At 36.6% G+C, this 21150-nt stretch overlaps 2 protein-coding genes across 6 annotated transcripts in view; both read left to right on the forward strand.

Annotated features, from left to right (window-relative positions):
• The window catches only part of LOC106079701 (O-phosphoseryl-tRNA(Sec) selenium transferase-like), a 73001-nt gene that overhangs the window by 49306 nt on the left and 2545 nt on the right, over positions 1-21150 (forward strand). For 4 of the 5 annotated variants that reach the window (XM_056045412.1, XM_056045419.1, XM_056045418.1 and 1 more), the window contains exons 2-9: positions 7536-7679; positions 8321-8475; positions 13107-13225; positions 18191-18349; positions 18807-18960; positions 19695-19927; positions 20144-20329; positions 20968-21058. In XM_056045412.1, coding sequence (XP_055901387.1) covers positions 7566-7679; positions 8321-8475; positions 13107-13225; positions 18191-18349; positions 18807-18960; positions 19695-19927; positions 20144-20329; positions 20968-21058 — 1211 coding nt within the window. In that variant the 5' untranslated portion in view covers positions 7536-7565. Of the gene's footprint in view, positions 1-7272; positions 7680-8320; positions 8476-13106; positions 13226-18190; positions 18350-18806; positions 18961-19694; positions 19928-20143; positions 20330-20967; positions 21059-21150 lie in introns of those variants that run through there. The other variant, XM_056045407.1, reaches the window with a different exon arrangement.
• LOC106052284 (regulator of G-protein signaling loco-like) overlaps positions 1347-21150 on the forward strand; it is a 105671-nt gene continuing 85867 nt past the window's right edge. The window contains exon 1 of the mRNA XM_056045269.1: positions 1347-1379. The gene's annotated coding sequence lies outside the window, so the exon portion shown is untranslated. The remainder of the gene's footprint in view (positions 1380-21150) is intronic.

The raw sequence follows: 21150 nt of genomic DNA on the forward strand, positions 1-21150 counted from the left end.
TAGCAGCTAGAGCTAGTCTAGAGCTATTGACTATGATACTATCCCCCTCTATTATATATCAATATTATCAATGATGCCCAAAATACGGCCTGCGGGCCAGATCCGGCCCGCGACATGGTGCCATCCGGCCCGCCGAAATGTTGGCACAAAGTGTAGAAAATCCTCCCCCTTTTGTTTCCAGAAAAAAAAATTGAAAAATCTATCTACTTTAGGGGCTTGGAGTCCTCAATTTTTCTCTGATATAGTCACTGGTGCCATAGCATTTAACATTTGTGCGTTTATTAAATAGGTCAAGAATGTAGAATCTACTAGGAAAAATTAACGGTTCTTTACTTTTTTTGTGAAACATAAGCCAAAATATTTGTTTTGTAAAGAAAGTGTGATTGTTTTAAGAAACAACAATATATAAACGGCATAATAAAACAAATAGGATGACATTCTTCGTTTGAATCGCGAGTAAAAGATTGTGAAAGTTCGCCAAGAGATTGGAAGATTGATGGGAATATTTACCAAAAAGACAAAAGAAAATGAGTCGGTTGCAAAACTAGCTACAATGTTGCTTATATTTTAAGTAGAGAATTGAAGCCATTTTCTGACGCGTGAAAAAGAAAAAAAGATAATGAAGTACTGGATATACGGCTTTCTAATCTAATAGTTTCATTTCAATTTGTTTGTGTAGGTCTACTTATTCGTTCATGTGGCCCGCGACACGAGTGTCAAAGATTAAAATGGCCCGCAAGCCTAATTAGGCTGGGCATCACTGGAATATATTATTATATATATTAATCATATTATTATTTTTACATCTTTGATCTATAAGTATAAAAGAAGATCTAATAGTATAGTAATACTAATAGCTTGGTGACCTAGTCATTATCTTATCTTATATAATAACTACAGACGTTATTTCAAAAAAGAAGATGATTATGTCCTACGCGTCATGCATTTAGTCATGCATATTAACCAATGACTTAAATTCTGCCAAGTCACTGGTTTTCCTGGCTAGCTCAGGCAACCCATTCCATGCTCTAATAGCACTAGGGAAGAAGGAGTATTTGTACAAATTTGTTCTAGCATATGGGACGAGGAATGTGCCTTTATCTTTGTGTCTTTCAGAGTATTTTATTAAATTTTGTTTTTGTATTTGAAGATTATGGTTCAGTGTTTTATGTATGATTGCTACTTTACTTTTGAGCCTTCTGTCCTGAAGGCTTTCTAAATTTAGTGATTTTACTAAAGGTGTTACTCTAGTCAAATGTGAATATTCGTTTGTTATGAATCTCACTGCTCTATTTTGTGTCTGTTCCAGTTTCTTAATGTTTTCTTGAGTTGAGGGGTCCCAAACGGAGGATGCATATTCTATTATTGGCCTAACCAAGGTTAAGTAACATTTTAGTTTTATGTTCTTATTTGATTTATAGAAATTTCTTTTAATAAATCCTAATGCTTTGTTTGATTTTTTTGTAGTTTCATCAATATGTGGATTCCATGATAGTTTTTCATTTATTATAACACCTAGGTATTTTGCGTTTTTAGTCTGTGATACTGGTTTGCCATGAATAAGATAAGTGGAATTAATTTGTTTTAGTTTTTTTGTTACTCTTAACAACTGACATTTTTCTGGGTGGAAAGACATGCTCCAATTTGATTCCCATTTCTGTAATTCATCTAATTCTCTTTGTAAAATATCTGTGTCTTGTGTTGTTTTTATTGTTCTATATATTATGCAATCGTCTGCAAATAATCTGACTTTTGTTCCTGAACTAATGCAATTTGGTAAATCATTTATGTAAATTAAAAATAGTAGTGGACCCAAGACTGTACCTTGAGGTACACCTGAGTTTACTGTTATCGGTGTTGATTTAGAGCCATTTATTATTACAGTTTGTTCTCTCCCTATCAGAAAGTCTTTAATCCACTGATGCAGTGGACCATTAATGCCGAAATATTTTAATTTTTTAAGCAAACTATGGTGGTGAACTTTGTCAAAAGCCTTAGAAAAATCTAGTAAGATAGCATCTATTTGTTCACTATTATCTAAACCTTTTGAAAAATCATCAATTAGTCCTATTAGTTGTGTTTCACATGATCTATATTTTCTAAAGTCATTAGGCATTAGGTGTATGCAATGTATTTAGGTTTTAGTTTTAGCGGAACACTGCTGGGCTTGTTTTTTTTTTTTATAAATATTGTATTGTGAATTGTGTGTATATGTTTTTTTCTATTTATCTAAATAAAAAATAATAACTAAACAATATTCTAAATTAATTTTTTCATGCAAAAACTTTCTAAAAATATATATCCATTTTCAAGCAGCTTCATGTGGGAGAAACAAACAAACATTTGACACAATGGTGACTTGTCTGATAACTTGGCCATAGAAAATGGCTGTTACTTGCCCCTATTCTGATCTTCTTTGGCATAATGCTGGGTCAAATGAGGCACCGACTGCAACAACTTGATGAAGGCATCTACATTAGGTCTTGCTGAGATGGCGATTTGTTCAATCTTCGAAGTCTACTGTGCCATACCAAAACAAAGGAAATTGTTATAACAGAGCTTCTGTATGCCAATTATTGTGCCCTACTTGCTCACACTGAACATGATCTCCAGATCATGGTTTACAAATTTGCGTTTGCCGCCGTCCCTTTTGGTTTAACTATAAACCTGGTAAAAACAGAAGTCATGTTCTAGAAGTCACCCAGTAAAATCTACTATGCCCCAAATCACAGTGAATGGACATGCCTGTTTTATTGTTTATTTATTTCTTGGTAATGCTTCTTATATTAATTGTTGATTAAACAGAATCATCACAGGCCAGAGATTATATTAATAATTTGATAATTCAATGAAGAAACATCTGTATTCTCTCAAAACTTCTTAATAAACTTCTTCAGATTACACATATACAATTAACTTGACTTAATTCTACATAAAATAAAAACTTAAAGATACAACAAAAACTTCAACTAGTATAACTTCAACTAATGTAACATCAAATAATGGACCTGCAAATGTTTAAACGCATACTAACACAAGACCGTTACTAAACAAAGACTGTTACAATGCAAGGACCCCAACTAACTCACTTTCCCCTAATTTATACTTTTCTCAATCATATTTTTCAGAATCATAGAAACTTCTCCCCTAATCATTTTATTAACTGTGACCTTCTAGAAGCTGACGTATGCAATTTTTTCCCCTTAACCTCTTTTTCTGATTGGATGACTAAAATTAACTTGCTTACTCTGGTCAACTCTGACCTTACCTAGGCTTCTAGAAACTGGTCGAAATAGGTCACAGTCTCGACTCGTGACAATGCCCTTAACATAGTAGACCACTACATATAGTGTGAAATGGATGTTGATAACCATCTAGCCAGGGCCATTAGTGCTTTTGGATGCTTCTAGCTAGAGTGTGGCAGAATAAATTGCTATGTCTGCCTACCAAAATTAGTGTTTACCAAGCAGTTGTTATCTCAGCCCTTTGTTATGGATCGGAGACATAGGTGCTATACAGAAAGCAACAAAGACTTCTTGAACACTTTCATCAAAGATGTTTGTGCACCATTATGGACATGCGGTGGCAAGACCGCACTACAGCCACATTTAAAATGCTGGTAGGAACAGTACATAGGGACTTCTTATAATCCTAATTTACGTTGGGCAAGTGACATATCCCATATGGGGGATGAACATATGCCAAAGGCAGTCTTATTTGGTGAGCCATCAGGTGGTGGCATAACAGAGGTGCCCTACAGAAATGCTTTAAAGACCAGCTTAATCACTTCAATGTTAATAGTAATGCTTTAGAATTCTTTAAGAGAGGAAGCTGAAAAGAAGGGTCCTGGATTACAGATGGCATACACAGAAGAGTAAAAGTGTAACATCCTGGTGATAAAAGATGTCCAACCTGTGACCGCAGCTGTGTATCAAATGAGAAGTTGCAAAGGGAAAAGATAACCTATCGAGATGTAAAATGCCATAGAGAATTCATTTTGTTTCCAAGAAGAACTAATAACAAGGTTACAAAGACAGTTTGTGTGGAGACACAAACTCAAAATCGGCCCCCTTTGTAGTCCGCTCAGGGAGGTAAAAAAACAGGTTTCAATATTTTCAGAAAGAATATAAAAAACTATGAACTACAAACTATCAACAACTACAACCCTACCTCAGTCAATACAAAATTAAAAGGAATAGTTATGAAGTTATAGTTAAAATAGTTATGAAGATATTGTAACATTTGTCACTATCCAGGCTCTCTGCAAACTGCACCAAACGACACAACCAAGTTAAAGAACTTGACAACTCAGGGCTCCAAAATAACATAACAGTTTAATGTCCAATAAATAACAGCCAATACTGTACAATTGGTGATTTTGTACAGTTGTTTTATATCTCCTTTACCTGCTGCTGCTTCTGCCTGTTTTGCCAGATTATTGTAAAATGATCGTTCGTCCTGTCTGAGCATTTTGGTGACTTTTTGTGAAACTGCTTGGTAACCTTGTTTTGATTGTTGCTTGTGGTTTCTTGTTTTTGCTAGGTTAACTGCCTGTTTAGCGCATTCCTCTCTTCGATTAATTTCCATGTCTCGTCACTAATCCACTGTTTTTTCTTCTTAGGGTTAAGGCTTAGTACTTCATTGCTTGTTTCAGTAATAATTTCTTGGAAATTTTGCCAAGGCCAAGATTTATCAACGCTTTGTTCGGCCTCATCTAGTTGTAGCACAGCAAATCTATTTTGAAGGGATAGTTGGAATTCCTTTTTAATCTGGGAGTTGTGGAGCTTGTCTAGGTCAAATCTTTTCCTTTTGTTTCTTTCTGTTTTATTGCTGGCCAGCTTCATTTTTAGTTTGGCAACAACTAGGTGGTGGTCTGAGCCAATATCTGCTCCTCTTCTGTTTCGTACATCTAGTAATGTACTTCTCCAGTTCTGCCGTATGGTAACGTGGTCGATTTGATTCTCTGTTTTATTGTCTGGTGAAACCCATGTCACTTTGTGGCATTTTTTGTGGGGGAAAATGCTGCCTCCTATCACTAATTCATTAAATGTGCAGATGTCTGTACACATTTCTCCATTTTCATTAATGGTGCCAAGTCCATGGGTGCCCATACTTTTCTCTCTCTCTCTGTTGTCACTTTGGCATTCAAGTCTCCCATAACGATCAAAACATCTCTTGTAGGTATTTTGTCAACTATACTTTGCAGTTGGTCATAAAATGTATTTTTGTCAGTATCACTTGCAAGGTTGGTGGGAGCATAGCACATAATGATGTGAACATTTTTGAACTTAGATAAAAATTTGGCTCTAATTATTTGTTCTGAAACTGGTTCCCATTCTAAAAAACTTTTGAAAACTTCCTTGTTTAGTAGTAGTGCTACACCAAACTTCTCAGTACCGGTACCAAAAAGGCTAATTGCAATGTTCCAGTCCGAGACAAATACGGAAAACTACTTTCTTCAATAAATGAACAACTTGAAAGATGGAAAGAGTATTTTCAACAAGTGCTCAATAGACCTAAACCACGAAATCCACTAGATCTAAATGCAGGGCCAACACTAGACATAAACATGGAAAAAATAACAAAAGAAGAAATAAGGAATGCACTCAAACAAATGAAGACAGGTAAAGCTGCTGGAATTGACAACATACCACCCGAAGTCCTAAAAGAAGGAGGAAGTGAAATAGTTGACCAAATGCACAAACTATTTAACAAAATTTGGTTAACAGAAACACCTCCGGGTGAGTGGAAAAAGGGCTTGCTAATAAAAATACCAAAGAGTGGAGATCTATCACAATGTGAGAAATGGCGAGGCATCACTTTGTTGTCAGTACCAAGCAAGATTTTCAGCAGAATCCTACTAAACAGAATAAAGGGAGCATGCAATGAACACCTAAGGGAAGAACAGGCCGGATTCAGAAAAGGGAGATCTTGTGCTGACCAAATAGCTACACTCAGAATAATTGTAGAACAATGTATTGAAGGCAATCTCCTCTTTATGCAACTTGTTGACTTTGAAAAGGCCTTTGGTAGTATCAACAGAGAATCTATTTGGACAGTAATGAGACATCACAGAATGCCAAATAAGTAATAACAATAATCAAAAACCTTTATGATGGTTTCACATGCCAAGTAGCCCACCCTGGCAAACAGTCTGAGGAATTTCCAGTCACAACAGGAGTCAAACAGGGATGTCTTCTTTCACCACTCCTGTTCCTTCTAGTATTGGATTGGGTCACAAAAGAAGCCTACTAAGACTACTCTAACGCAGGGAAAGGAATCCAATGGACTCTCACACAAAAGCTGCAAGATCTGGAATTCGCCGATGACATAGCCCTATTATCACACAGACTACAGGATATGCAAGAAAAGGTCACAGCTTTAAGCAAAGTAGGAAAAAGAGTAGGCTTCAAAATAAACCACCAAAAAACTAAAGTACTTAAAGTAAACAATAAACAAATAGGAGACATAGTACTGGATTCTCAGACAATAGACCAAGTAGAAAATTTTATATACCTTGGGAGTGTAGTCAGTATATCAGGTGGAACAGATGAAGACATTAAACGCCATATAAATCTAGCGCGTCAGACATTTACACAGGTAAAACCAACCTGGAAATCTCCTCACTTCTCAAGCAAGACTAAACTAAGAATCTTTAACTCTAATGTCAAGGCTGTCCTACTGTTCTGAAACATGGAGAACTGAAGCCACAACAAAAAAAATACAGACCTTCATCAACAGATGCCTGAGAAACATCCTAAAAATACACTGGTATGACAAAGTAGAAAACACCAAACTGGGAGATGAGTGGACAGAAAAATATAGAAGTGCAGATCTAAGAGAGGAAGTGGAGATGGATTGGTCACACCCTTAGAAAAGATACCAGCAACAGAGCTAGGCAGTGGAACCCCCAGGGAACAAGACGCAGAGGAAGATGAAAAAGAACATGGCGACGCAGTGTACTTGAAGAAGCAGAGAAGAGCTGGGAAACCATAAAAAAACTAGCAAAAGACCATGGAGAGTGGCGTGTTTTTGTCGAGGCCCTATGTTCCATGAGGAACTCAAAGGAGTGATGACGATGATGATGAATACTGTACAATAGACTGTACAAAAGCTTCACACTCCGACATATCAACTCTGTAAGGCTGTGTCAACTCTCTTTTACAAATTACAAAGAATTTAATTTAAAAAATATTAAAATAAGATGTGAGTAGAAAAGAACATTATCTAATTCTCATATTTATAAATTCACCTGGCTTTTAATCCAATTCGTTCACTATTCAATCTGCTTATGTCATATTGTTATATAAAAGACATATTGGTATTATATATATTACTATTATTATTATATATATTACTATATAATATTGCTTTTATAAGTAACTTCTGAGGATTTATACCTGATAGTATGGTGATTTACCAATGAGTGAGGCCATAAATTAAGATTAATTTTGAATGATGAAAAACTCCATTTATGCTTAATGAGCTCATTTGTCTATGTCATCTAATAAATAAACATGTTAACATTTTTTCAGAACCTACTAGCTAACATCTGATTAGACATCATGAATCCACAAAATCTGGAACTGTGTAGCAAACTGATTTCACATTCTTATGTGAAGCAAGGGACACAAGCAAGAGTTTCACATGAAAATAAAATAAAACAGTTATTGCAACATGTAGGAGGTCAATTTTATAATTTGTAAAAATGTTTTGTATTGTAAAGGTTTATAAGGTACAGTAATTCAACAAAACCATTATCAAGTTCCCTACAGGTTTAAAAAAAGATAGGATTGAAAATTACTAACAATCACTTGACTGAACTCATTTTTAGGCAAAAGAAAATAGGATTTTTTTCAGTCACACAATTTTTGGAAACATTGAAAAAGTACAACCTATAAAACAGAGCTCACTTTACACATCTATTTCTATACCGGTATTCTGTAATTATGTGACAGTAATGGACTTTCCTTTACCCTTACTTTCTCCCAGTGACAAACAAATAATTTCAAATAAAAATGCTTTTATTGAGATAATGAATTTCACAGCTAGTGACATTTAATTAGTCCTTACTCGTGGCAAAAACTGTTGATGTCTAGTTAGCCTTTAAATTGGGGAGTTAATTTTAAAGATTTGAAAGGTGACACTCATATGCTTAAAAAAGGTTTATATTTCAAGCTATAGAAATTTCTCTTAGGTAGTTACTAATAATTAATTAATCTACAAATTTAAGACTCACCTGTTTATTATTTTTGAAATATATAATTTATTAAGTGCAAATGTATCATATCATTAATGAAATTTGTTTTCTAAAATGTAGAGAAAATTGCCAGAGGAGGGATGGGATGATCAAACTATAGAGCTTCTTCTTCAAGAGCTATCTATTATGGACAGCAACAATTTTCCTGGAAATTGTGGTGTAGGAGAGAGAGAAGGAAGAATAGCTTCAGCCATTGTAGAAAAGAGACATTATAGGTTAGGGTTAGGTTGTAATAATAATGTTAGTAATTCTATAATACCATATAATTTTTATATATAAAAATTCTTGAGTGAGTGCTAGAAGGTTACCTGTGATAATAAATGTATAATTGTTTTTACATAATAGAATGCATACCGGTACCAGCATCCTTTTCCAAACATAAGTGTTTTTTTAAATTTTAATTGCTTTTAAATAGTGGATCTTTAATGCCTATAGCATGCTCAGAGCGCTATGGCCTAATCTCTTTTATGGACCAGTGGGGGGAACGAGTATCTTGGAAAGGTTTCCCTGCTTCCTTTAGGCGCTCAGCAAACACAACTCTACTTGCATCAAGATTTGAGTTCAAGCCAAGTGGTATTGGCATCTCAGGCATACATCCTACTTTCTAGATCAATGTCCTAAAATTGTGACGAATGATTGGGGACTTGTTAGTCTACATCATCATTCATCATCTCTCCTTTGAGTTCCTCATGGAACATAGGGCCTCGACAAAAACATGCCACTCTCCACGGTCTCTTGCTAGTTTTTTTATGGTTTCCCAGCTCTTCCCGGTATATGACTGCTTTTTCAAGTACACTGCGTCGCCATGTTCTTTTTCATCTTCCTCTGCGTCTTGTTCCCTGGGGGTTCCACTCTAAGGCCTGCCTAGCTCTGTGGGTGGTATCTTTCCTAAGGATGTGACCAATCCATCTCCACTTCCTCTCTAAGATCTGCACTTCTATATTTTTCTGTCAACATCTTTGTGCAGAGCGTAGCAGATGGATTCCAAAGGGCCGAAAGCACATACGCAGTCTTCATTGACTTAAAACAGGCATATGATAAAGTATGGCGGCCTGGTTTGCTTCATAAGATAAGAGCCGTGGGGGTGCGGGGACGGATATATTACTGGATTAGAGACTTCCTACAAGAGCGTACAATAAGAACAAGGATGTACGGAGAAGTCTCAGGGGAAATGACCCTCAAGCACGGCCTCCCCCAGGGCTCCGTCCTGTCATGCGCCCTTTTCACAGCCTTCATAAATGACCTACCGGCTCAGCTAAAATGCCAAAAGCTGCTATATGCTGATGATATTGTCCTTCAGAAATCCGGAAGGAGCGCAACCTCTATACAAAAAGTGTTACAAGAAGATCTCCATACGCTCTGCTCATACACACAAAAATGGAGGCTAGAAATAAACACCTCCAAGATGGTCTATTCTCTATTCACGCTCGGGACTGGCATTCTCGGGCAACCTTTCCAGCTCTCCCTTAACGAAGTGGCTCTCAGCATGGAAAAGCTACCCAAGTACCTTGGTGTAACTTTAGATCGCAAACTAAAAATGTGTGAGCACATCCAGGATGTTGTAAGAAAGGCCTCAGGGAAACTTTGCATTGTGCGGAAGCTGGCATCCACGAAGTGGGGAGCCCGAGCAGACATGCTCCGATCCCTGTATTTAGGAGCAGTCCGATCACAGATAGACTACAGCCTACCTGTGCAAATTTATGGCTCTAGGACTGCTCTTGAACAACTTGATAAAATACAGTCCCAAGCACTAAGATTTGTCTGTGGAACCTTTAGGACAAGTCCAGTAAATGCGGCTGAAATAATGGCTAATATAGGTCCACTAAACCTTAGGAGGGAAAGGTCAGTACTGACCTGCTATGAGCGGTATAAAAGGCTGGATGAAGTCGTTCATCTAATGACCTTCAAATCCTAGCTCTGGAGACCATTAATACCTTCAAGCCCAGTGCTATTTTTGCATACACTGATGGGTCAGCTGAAAATAGTTAGAGAATACGGTATCCCAGAAAAATTCGTCCAGATCCTACGACACCTTTACAGTCAGTCTAGTTGCTGCATTAAAACAGAAGAGGGAACAACAGAGTTTTTTACAATCGAGACAGGTGTGATACAGGGGTGCATCTTATCTCCCTTCCTTTTCCTCCTAGCCATCGACTACATAATGAGGAGAGCAATGAACCAGACTGCCTTTGGTATTCCATGGCATGAAAACTCCAATTGACGGACTTGGACTTTGCTGATGATGTTGCACTACTCGGGGCTACAAATAAATGCATTCAAGAAATGACGGAGAGCCTAGACAGAGAGGCACCCAAAATTGGCCTCCGCATAAACTTGGATAAGACTAAAATTATGCGAGTGGGATATAAGGCAAAGGGTGCCCCGTCAGACTTGGCGAGTCAAAGCTTGAAGAGCTGGACAAGTTCACGTACCTTGGCAGCATCATAACAAATGATGGAGATGCTTACCATGATGTAGCGTGCCGAATAGGAAAGGCAGGGAGCATTTTCCAAAGGCTGCAGCCTATTTGGACTAGCCAAGCCATTGGACTCGAGACAAAAATACACCTTCTCAACACAATCGTCATTCCAACTGCTACGTATGCATGTGAGACATGGAAGTCATCTGTCAAAATTGAGAAAAGACTAAATGCGTCTCAACAGAGATGGCTGAGACGGATTTTGGGAGTCAGTTACACAGATCGGGTCTTAAACAAGGAAATCCTATGCCGAACTGGGAGTCGAACACTTAGTGAGGTTGTGACTGAGCGTCGCATGAAGTTTGCTGGACATGTTCTACGTCAAAATGAATTACGCACACCAAGAGTTGCGATAACATTGAAGCCAAAACGAGGAAAGTGCAAACAGGGACGTCCTTGTATTACTTGGCGACACACCTTCATGGAGGACCTCAGAACAGTGGACACCAGGTGGGAGGAGGCTTCTGACATTGCCAGTGACAGATGTTTATGGAGACAGCTTGCCGCCCAATGCGCCGAACGGCGCGGGAGGACCTTAGTAAGTCTAAGATGGGTCGGCATCAATAGATTCTGGAAGAGCAGGCTATGGAGCCTACATCGACTTTCTTGGCTCTTACACAGTCAAAATCTTTGGACCATGTGGTAGTGTTTGCAGTTTTGATGCGTAGACCATGGCAGTCTGTGAAGCCTTAAAAGTCATTGACTCTCAACTCGTCAAGGGACATTTGAGGGCAACACAGATTGTTGTGGTAACTGACTCAAAATCTGTACTACAGGCTTTGCAAAGCCCCAGACCATGGCCCCCCAATATCAACACTGTCATCATGGCTTCACATAACATTAAACAATGCTATGGCACCCCTGTAATAATGCAGTGGGTACCGAGTCACATAGATGTGACTGGCAACACAATTGCAGACTCTTTGGCCCACCAGGGAGGGCAAATTCCACCCACTGAACAGGCTGTAAGCTTTCATCAAGCCCTGGCTATAATACAAAAAAAACAAACAACAGAAATGGCTATAATACCAAAAACAGAAATGGAAAAGTGGTTTGAGTGCTGGGACAAGTCCCAAAAAACCTGTGGAGTCTGGGAGCGCATGAGGTGCCCTGACCGCACTTCCCCTTGGTGGAGGCTGTCCAGGCCTGAGCAAGCTATTATAGCACAGTGCAGGACAGGCCACTGTCCTGTTGGCTTATATTTCTCGCGGCTATGGCCAAATTTTGATTCAGTGCCCCTGCAGGGAAGAAGAGGAAACCGTGCCTCATATTCTGTTTGACTGCCCCAGACTTGCTGATCTACGTCTCGACAGGTCTGGGAAACCCAAAATTCTTGACCTGTATGGCGACATTTATGCACTACGCAAGACAGCAGGGTTTCTGTCCAGGGCTTTTGCAAGAGAGGATTTGAGCCTCTTAAGCCCTCACTCTAATGGAGTTTGATGATGATGATATTTTTCTGTCTGCATGACAGGTGTCAAACTTTGTTGCTCCACTGGACAAAAATAATATGTTGACTGTTTATGCAACTGTTCACATTGCAACTTCTTATCTTATATATTACAGATGTTACTTCAAAAAAATAAGATAATTATGTGTTCTACATATTTATGTGTCAATCTAGTCATTCATGTTAATCATTGACTTAAACTCTGCTAAGTGAGTTTGCCTAGCTGATTTAGGCAACCCATTCAATCTCTAATGGCACTAGGGTAGAAGGAGCACTATGGAATAAAAAAATGTGCCTCTATTTTTGTGTCTTTCTTTTACCCTGCTATTTTATTTCTACAAATTTTAAGTTAACAGTAAATTCCTATTATTTTGGTGTGCCCTTCTACTGCAGTCAAAATGTAATGTAAACAGGTCTTTGTTCTAGCAACACACTGCCCTTGTATGTTGTTAGTCTTAGTAGGTATGCTGTTATTTACTACTTAACTTCCAAGCTTAATGTCCTGGCTTATGGTGGAGTACACCTGGATTTTTTATGTAAATAACATCTGATGCTTTGCCTTTTGTGCTGGCCACATAATAAATTGTCAACCATGAAAAAATGCCCTTTTGACCTTGAGTACTAGAAGGACATCTTTAATGTTAGCATTGGAAACTTTATCTATACACTACTTCACTTTTATTTTGGATATCATTTCCTGAGTTATTTTTCCACTACTGCTTTCATAAGCCTGTTTCTTTTTTTCTCCATTTTTTAAATGTGAGAAGTAGATCTATACCCGTACTTGTATACCCGTCCTCTGTTCAAATAAAAAACTTTATAACTTACAAGATAATTTTTTTCTTTTAGATTCTTTGGTGTGAAGAGTAGCAACAGTCTTTGGTTAAGGTTTATACAGTTTCTAATGTTATTTACAGACTTTGTCATGGAATAGGACGATCGGGAGATATTACTGCAGTGCAACCAAAAGCTGCTGGTTCAAGTGTTCTTATGAAGCTTACAAACAGTTTAGCCCTTGATATTATTAAATTTTCAGGTAGGTTGTGAATGCAATAGACTATAACAACACGAGCTTCAATAAACACAATGATTTTATTCGTCCTTATTTATGCTCTTTACTCCAGCCACTTGTTCTCCATACTCTGACTTCCTTTTACACACAGTCCCTGACACACTGCTGTTCACTCAAGCATGTACACTCAAGGTCCACTGGTCATTTCATACACAGGCACACACACTGCACTACCAGCCACGCAAAACACATACACTTACTATCACATCTCCCTCCTTAAAAGCTTTGAGATATCAATTGACTATACAAATGATTTCTGTCTCACTATAAACAAATGAGTAAACTGAATACATGTTTAACACAACGGAATGTTCAGTTGTTAATATTATATATTAATATAGTAACAATATAAATTATAAAATGTGTAGTAAAAAAACAACAACAGTCTAGGTTTACAAATAGACATTAATTATATACAAATTGCATGATAATAAAAAGATATACATGTATCTAATTATCTGCGCCAGGGTAACGTACTGGTGGCCGAACTTGCCTACCATATCGAGTTATTACAGGCGGCGGATTGGTAGTGTTAGTCTGTTCCTGTTGCACATTTGTATCACTCACATTCTCTGGCTGTGTGGTTTGACCATTAATGACTGTCTCTGGGGTGTCCATTTCAAAAATATCAAGCATGACCCTTGATTTTGTACATGTGTCTCTTAACATCCTTCTATTTCTTCGGTAAATTATCCCATTCAGTGTTTTTACCCAGTATGATCTCGGGGTCTCCGCTTCTGAGATGACCACTGCTGGTTCCCATAAATCGCCAGGCTTCTTTTGCATCCACACTTTGCTCCCAGGCTGAATGTGTGGTCGCTCGGTGCGCCTCGCTGTTTTGTTGTAATATTTTGCTTGATTACTTTTTCTTGTTTTCCAAGCATTTTCTTTTTTGTCTGGGATTTGAGGTCTGAGATAGGCCTCCGTTGTCGGAAGATTTGTCCTCAGACGGCGGCCCATGAGCAGCCGTGCAGGTGAAGGTCCATCAGGGCATGGAGCATTTCGAAATTGCAAGAGGGCCATATATGGGTCTCGACCCGACGTTCTAGCTTTATTTAGAAGCTGTTTTACTGTTTGTATGGCCCGTTCTGCCATAACATTAGATTGAGGAAATCTGGGGCTAGACGTAATGTGCTTAAATCCCCAGCTTTTAGAACATTTCAGAAATTCTTGACAAGCAAATGAGGGTCCATTGTCACTAATTACTTCCCTTGGAATACCATGTCGAGCAAATTGTGATTTCATATGTATGATCACATCTGAAGCCTTTAGCGTTGGGATAACATTTATCTCAAAAAAATTACTATAGTAATCTACAAGTAGCAAATAGTTTTTACCGAGATACTCAAAATTATCAGCTCCAATTTTTACCAAGGAAGTACAGGAGTATCATGTGGTAACAATGGCTCCTTTTGCTGGGACTTCTGGTGTTCGTTACACACTGCACATATTGATACCATGTCTATAATCTGCTTAGACATCCAGGCCAGAAGAACACCTCCTTAGCTGTAACAAGACATCTATCTCGCCCAAGATGACCTTGGTGCAGTCTTTGAAGCATTTCTTTTTGCAATACTTTTGGTACTATTAATCTTTCTCCTTTAAAAAGTAAACCATTGCTTTCACTAAGTTCTTCTTTAAATCCTGAATATGCTCGAATTTCTTGTGGAATTTCAGCTCTCTTGTTTGGCCAGACTATCATAATATTATTCTTTAACAGCCTTAAAACAGCATCATCTGCAGTGGCCTGCTGAAAAATGTTCATATATTCATCTGACATGGGTAAACTATTGACGATCAGATGAACTTGTGCATCCCAGTCATCACTTGAGGGATATTTGATTGGTAGCGATGCTCTTGACAGTGTGTCTGGAATAGACATTTCTTTGCCTGGCTTGTATTCCAGCAGTATTTCATATTTCATTAGTCGAAGAAGCATTCGCTGAAGCCTAGGTGGTGTAGATGCCAAAGGCTTTTTGATAATCGCTTCCAAAGGTTTGTGATCTGTTTCAACCTTTATTGGACGTCCATACACATAGTAATGGAAATGTTCAACTCCGAAGACAATGGCAAGCATTTCTTTTTCTATTTGTGCATATCGTTTTTCACAGTCTGTAAGAGATCTTGAGGCGTAAGCCACTGGCCTTTCATTCTGCATTAATACTGCTCCAAGTCCCTCCTGTGAAGCATCCACAGACAACTTGACTGGCTGTGAAACATCATAAAAGGCTAAAACTGGGGTGGTTGTGATCAAACTCTTTAAATAATCAACAGCCTTCTGATGTTGTTCTAACCATATCCACTCGTTGTCTTGTTTAAGTAACTCTCTTAATAGGGCAGTTATTTCTGACAAGTTCTGTAAGAATTTACCAAGATAATTAATCATACCCAAAAATCTTTCTAGTTCCTTGCGATCTGTAGGGTATGGCATGGATTTTATTGCTTCAATCTTTGAGTCATCAGGCTTTATACCACTATCTGTAATGATATGTCCTACAAACTTGACTTGTCGTACTCTTAGGCTACATTTAGATGGCTTCAGTTTGATTCCTTTCCTTCTTGCTATGTCAAGAACTTGCCTAAGTCTATCATCATGCTCTTCTACTGTTCTACCTGCTATCAGTATTTCGTCCATGTATGTCTCAACCCCTTGTATAACGTCCAAAGCTTGGTGGAAACGTTTTGCAAATACTTCTACAGAAGAGTTTATCCCAAATGGTAGACGAAGGAACTTGTAGCGACCAAAAGGTGTGTTAAAAGTTGTTAGATCTGTACAGCTCTTGTCTAATTTAATTTGCCAAAAGGCAGAGTTGGCATCTAATACCGTGAACACTTGACTGCCACTTAGTCGACTAGCTATTTCTTCTATAGTAGGTAATTGATAGTGTTCTCTTTGAATGGCTTTGTTGAGGTCTCTAGGGTCTAGACATATCCTTAATCCGCCTCCTTTCTTTTCAACAATAACAAGTGAGTTGACCCATGCAGTGGGATGATCTACTTTTTCAATGACACCCTCATCTTCCATTCTTCTCAATTCATTTTTTAATTCCTTACGTAGTGCCGCTGGGACTTTCCTTGCTGCGTGTACAACAGGTTTAATGTTGGAATTGACCTTTATAGTATATTCCTCTTCCATGCAGCCTAAGCCAGTAAATACATCTGCGTAGCCTGAGAGTGTATCGTCCTCTATAAAGTCAACTCTTCTGATTAAAATTCATTTGTTGGCAGCCTGGTAGACCCATAATTGGCTTTGAAATTCTATTATGGCTGTCTTACTTTTAACAGTACATTTAATGTGTGCTTTGCCAACAACCTTCAATCTTTCTCCACTGTAAGTAGTAAGTTTGGATGTTGATTTGAGAAGTTTCTTTCTTTTTAATTGCTTGAAGATTCTGTATGGGAGAATATTGACTTGTGCTCCAGTATCCAACGTGAATGTGACTTGTTTGTTTTCGACAGTAATGAGTGAGTTCCATTCGTTGCTTAGACTATGGGAGCCAATACTGTCGATGAAAAATGTTTCCTCAACGGAGTCATCTCGACCTTCTGACTTCACTATACTTACAGGCTTTGATCTGCACACTGACGAAAAATGACCTTTTTTGTGACATTTGTGACAGGTTTCCCCATAAGCTGGGCACTGACGTGGTCTGTGTTCCTTGCCACAATAGCTACAACTCACATTTCTTTTTGTTCTTTTAAAGCTATTGGTAGCTGAATTCACAACTTGTACCCCATATTCTTCATTCATGAGCTTAAGCTGCCATTCAGTTGCCTCAGCTGCCCGACATATATTTTCTGCCTTGTTAAGGTCTAGATCTGGTTCTCTCAAAAGTCTTGCTCTGGTGTTCTCATTCCTTATGCCACCAACTATCCTATCCTTTATTAGGGAATCTTTAAGCAAATCAAACTCACATGTCTTTGCCTTGAGTTTGATGTCAGTGACAAAGTTGTCAAATGACTCTCCTTCATGTTGAGAACGCTGGAAAAAAACATGTCTTTCAATGGTAACATTTTTTCTTGGTAGACAGTACTTCTCGAACTTATTAAGAATGCAGTGAAGTGTATGGAAGGACTTGCTAATCTCACATTCATTACATTCATTGTCCGTCCATTGGAAAGTGTTATAGACTTGCACTGCTTCTTGGCCAATCACATGCAATAATGTCATAGACTGTACTTCTCTGCTTTTTGTATCCAGTCCACTTGCTATCGAATATATCTGAAAGGATTGTTTGAACCTTTTCCAATTTTCTGCTACGTTGCCATTTAATTCCAGCGGTTGTGGCGGGTGGAGTCGGTCCATCTGACACCATGCAATAGACTAAAACAACATGAGCTTCAATAAACACAATGATTTTATTCATCCTTATTTATGCTCTTTACTCCAGCCACTTGTTCTCCATACTCTGACTTCCTTTTACACACAGTCCCTGACACACTGCTGTTCACTCAAGCATGTACACTCAAGGTCCACTGGTCATTTCATACACAGGCACACACACTTCACTACCAGCCACGCAAAACACATACACTTACAATCACAGTGAATATGTTACCTGTATTTTTATTGTTACTAAACTAGAAATATTGTAAAAAGTGTTGTTTTTTATATACTAAATATATATATATATTCTTTCAATTAAATTTTTTTTTACTACCGATATTTAGTTTGTTAACTATTTTTAAAAAAATCAACATTGGTTCCTAATATTTATTTTTTTTTAATTATGAAATACCCCTGGTATATACCTTTTTATTTGATATCATTTTAGCTTGAGAAAATTTTATTTTATGATCTAATTATCTATTTGTAGTCAACTTTCTACTTATATAATAAAAGCTTTAGTTAGTCATAATTTAATGGGTATACTAAGAAATGGCATAAAATTTTTATAACTTTTTTTTTTATCTGATAAATATTTAAAGGTATAAATTTAGCCTCAAGTTGTTTTGTAGTTCCAATGGCAACAGGAATGACGTTAGTTTTGTGTATGCTAACTATGAAACTTAGAAGGCCCAATGCTAAATTTGTATTGTGGCCAAGAATTGATCAAAAATCTTGCTTCAAATCAATCGTTACTGCAGGTATGTTAAATTTACATTAAGGTATCTTAAACTAGCCTTGTTCTTTTAGATAAAAATTGTTTTTGGCTGTCCACTAATGTAATACATAATACCTAGTTCCTATTGTTAGCACATACGAAGTGTACCAGTAGCCAAGTTTTCTAACCAGCTATTTATTTTTTTATTTTTTTTTTAGCATTATCATTTTACAAAACAGTACTTATGCCAAATGCAAGTATTTTTCAATCAAACTGACCCTCTTGAAGCCTACATATTTTCCTTTTTCCATTGATTTCTAAAGGTCTTTTAACTCATCCCTTCATTTCTTTATCTCACTTCCCATCCATTTTGCATTTCCTATTTTTATAAATTAGAAATGTCACTAAAGTTGACAGACAAAGAGGAACATTTAAGTATTTAAAGTAGTTAATAGTCTCTTTAATAGTCTCTTGATGTGTATTTTCTTAATTTATTTAAGGTCTGCAGCCCATTGTTATTGAGAATATTCTTGAAGGAGATGAACTTAGAACTGACTTAGAAGGAATAAAACACAAAATTGAAGAATTAGGTGCTGATAATATTGTTTGTATCATGACCACAACTAGTTGTTTTGCACCTCGATCTCCTGACAGGTTTCTATTTTTTGTCCACAACTAATTTAAACAAACAATTATATGTATTAACCCAATATCTACCATTGTCATGTGTGTTTATGTTGGACTACTAATGTGTTACATAGTGATAAGAAGGTACTTGCAGTTTTTTTTTTTTTTTTAAACTTTTTGTATAAGAAGAGCTCTTCATGTCTCATTCAGAACAAGATAAACTCAAGCTAATCTTATAGTTCCTAAATTCCTCATAAAATTCCTCTTATATTGTATTGCCACTTCTCTCATAATTGTTACATTTCTCTATTGTATGGACAGGCTCTTTTAGTTCCTACATTTCTTTGGACATTTTTCTTATAGTTCCTACATTTCTCTTATATCATATCAACATTTCTGATTTCTAATGTAAATGGTACTGGTATGTGAATAGTTGTTTTTTTTCTTCTATAAATGTTTAAAATTGCATTGTATTAAGGCCAACCAGAGAACTTGAATGTTAAATAAGCTTTTTTTTTTTCTAAAGGTCTTGAAAATATTTTGCTAGACATATTGTTTTATTTTGCAATGTACTTATTTGGATTATAATCATTAAAAAAAAAATTTTGACATACCTCTCTGCTTTGCTAAACATGATTTTTAGACCTGCAATTGGTAGCTATTGGGTTAATAAACTTAAGTTTTACAATTTATAATCCTTTTAAGAGAAATATGCATATTATAATTGTCTTAAAATCTTTTATTTTAAATTTCCTCCACAGAATAGAGCAGATCAGTACTATTTGTAAAGAAAAAGACATACCTCATTTGATAAATAATGCTTATGGTCTGCAGTCTTCAAAATTGACTCACCTTATCCAACAGTCAGCACGTGTTGGGAGAGTAGATGCTTTTGTTCAAAGTTTAGATAAAAATTTTATGGTTCCTGTTGGCGGAGCTATTGTAGTAGGTTTCGACAAAAATTTAATTGAAGAAATCGGCAAATCTTATCCAGGTAAGTTGTTATTGGCTCAATGACAGATGCAACTGTCCGTAGCTTAATGTACATATCAAAATCTCAAATATATTTTTAAAATTTTGTTTGACAGTTTTGCTTTTACAAGGTCTGAAGGGATACTTTAACTTTTTTTTTTTTTTAGATCTTATGAATTACACCAATGTAACAATTGTAGTAGTAATTATCTTCATATATTTCTTTTTATATATACAGGACGAGCATCAATAACTCCATCTTTGGATCTATTCATTACATTATTGAGTTTGGGTTCAAAGGGCTATAAAAGTTTGCTTCAAGAACGAAAAGAATTATTTATTTACCTTTCCAATTCTCTCTCTATCTGTGCTGAGAAATATGGAGAACGAATACTTCAGACAAAGAATAATCCAATTTCCTTAGGTTAGTGTTATAATTTGGCTTTGGTTAATATCACTTGTTTATTTAGTTATTGTTTGTTTTCTTGTGAATTTACTATGGGTAATAAAAACTCTCAGACATGCCTACCATTCAGCATTTTTTTTTAATCATCCATTGCAAAATATTTTCATTTATTTTGCCTTTCCACAATGGCACTTCTCTCTTAGGCAAAGTTTGAATTTGGACAAAGAAATTTATTTCCTCATACATTTTCTTTCTTTGTTTTTTTATTCTTTCCTTTATCACTGGCATTGATAGTTTTATTGAAATGGTCAGGTTTACCTTAACAAAGTTACCGAGTGCTAATTATTGTCAGAAAAAATTGCCTCTCTGTGCTTAGGATTTAAACATGACTATTTTAAAATTTGAGATACCAGTAATAGTTAATGGAAATGGAAGTAACTTACTTCCCTTTTTTTCTTTTATTTTTTTATAGGAGGACCATATTAAATGATTTTATTGTCCCCGTAAAATTAAATGTTTAAAATGAGTTCAAAAGATAGTTTTCATCCCTTCTTTCAATACAATATATAGATATGTAATTGATTTGTAAGCTGATTTAATAAAAAGTGATTATTTTAGTTTGAAAAATAAAATAATTGTCTTGTATCATTACAAAGGTATTACTCTAACACTAGAAGATGATCTCAAGGGGGAAAAAGCCACAGAGATTGGATCTATGTTGTTTACTAGAAACGTATCTGGAACAAGGTGATATTATGCTAGTTAACATAATGTTGGTTTTCTTCTACTTCTTTTAGTTGTAATGAACTTTTTTTTTTCAAAATGTTTTCCATAGAAGT

The sequence above is a fragment of the Biomphalaria glabrata genome, chromosome 1, assembly GCF_947242115.1.
Source record: "Biomphalaria glabrata chromosome 1, xgBioGlab47.1, whole genome shotgun sequence".
Taxonomy (NCBI): domain Eukaryota; kingdom Metazoa; phylum Mollusca; class Gastropoda; family Planorbidae; genus Biomphalaria; species Biomphalaria glabrata.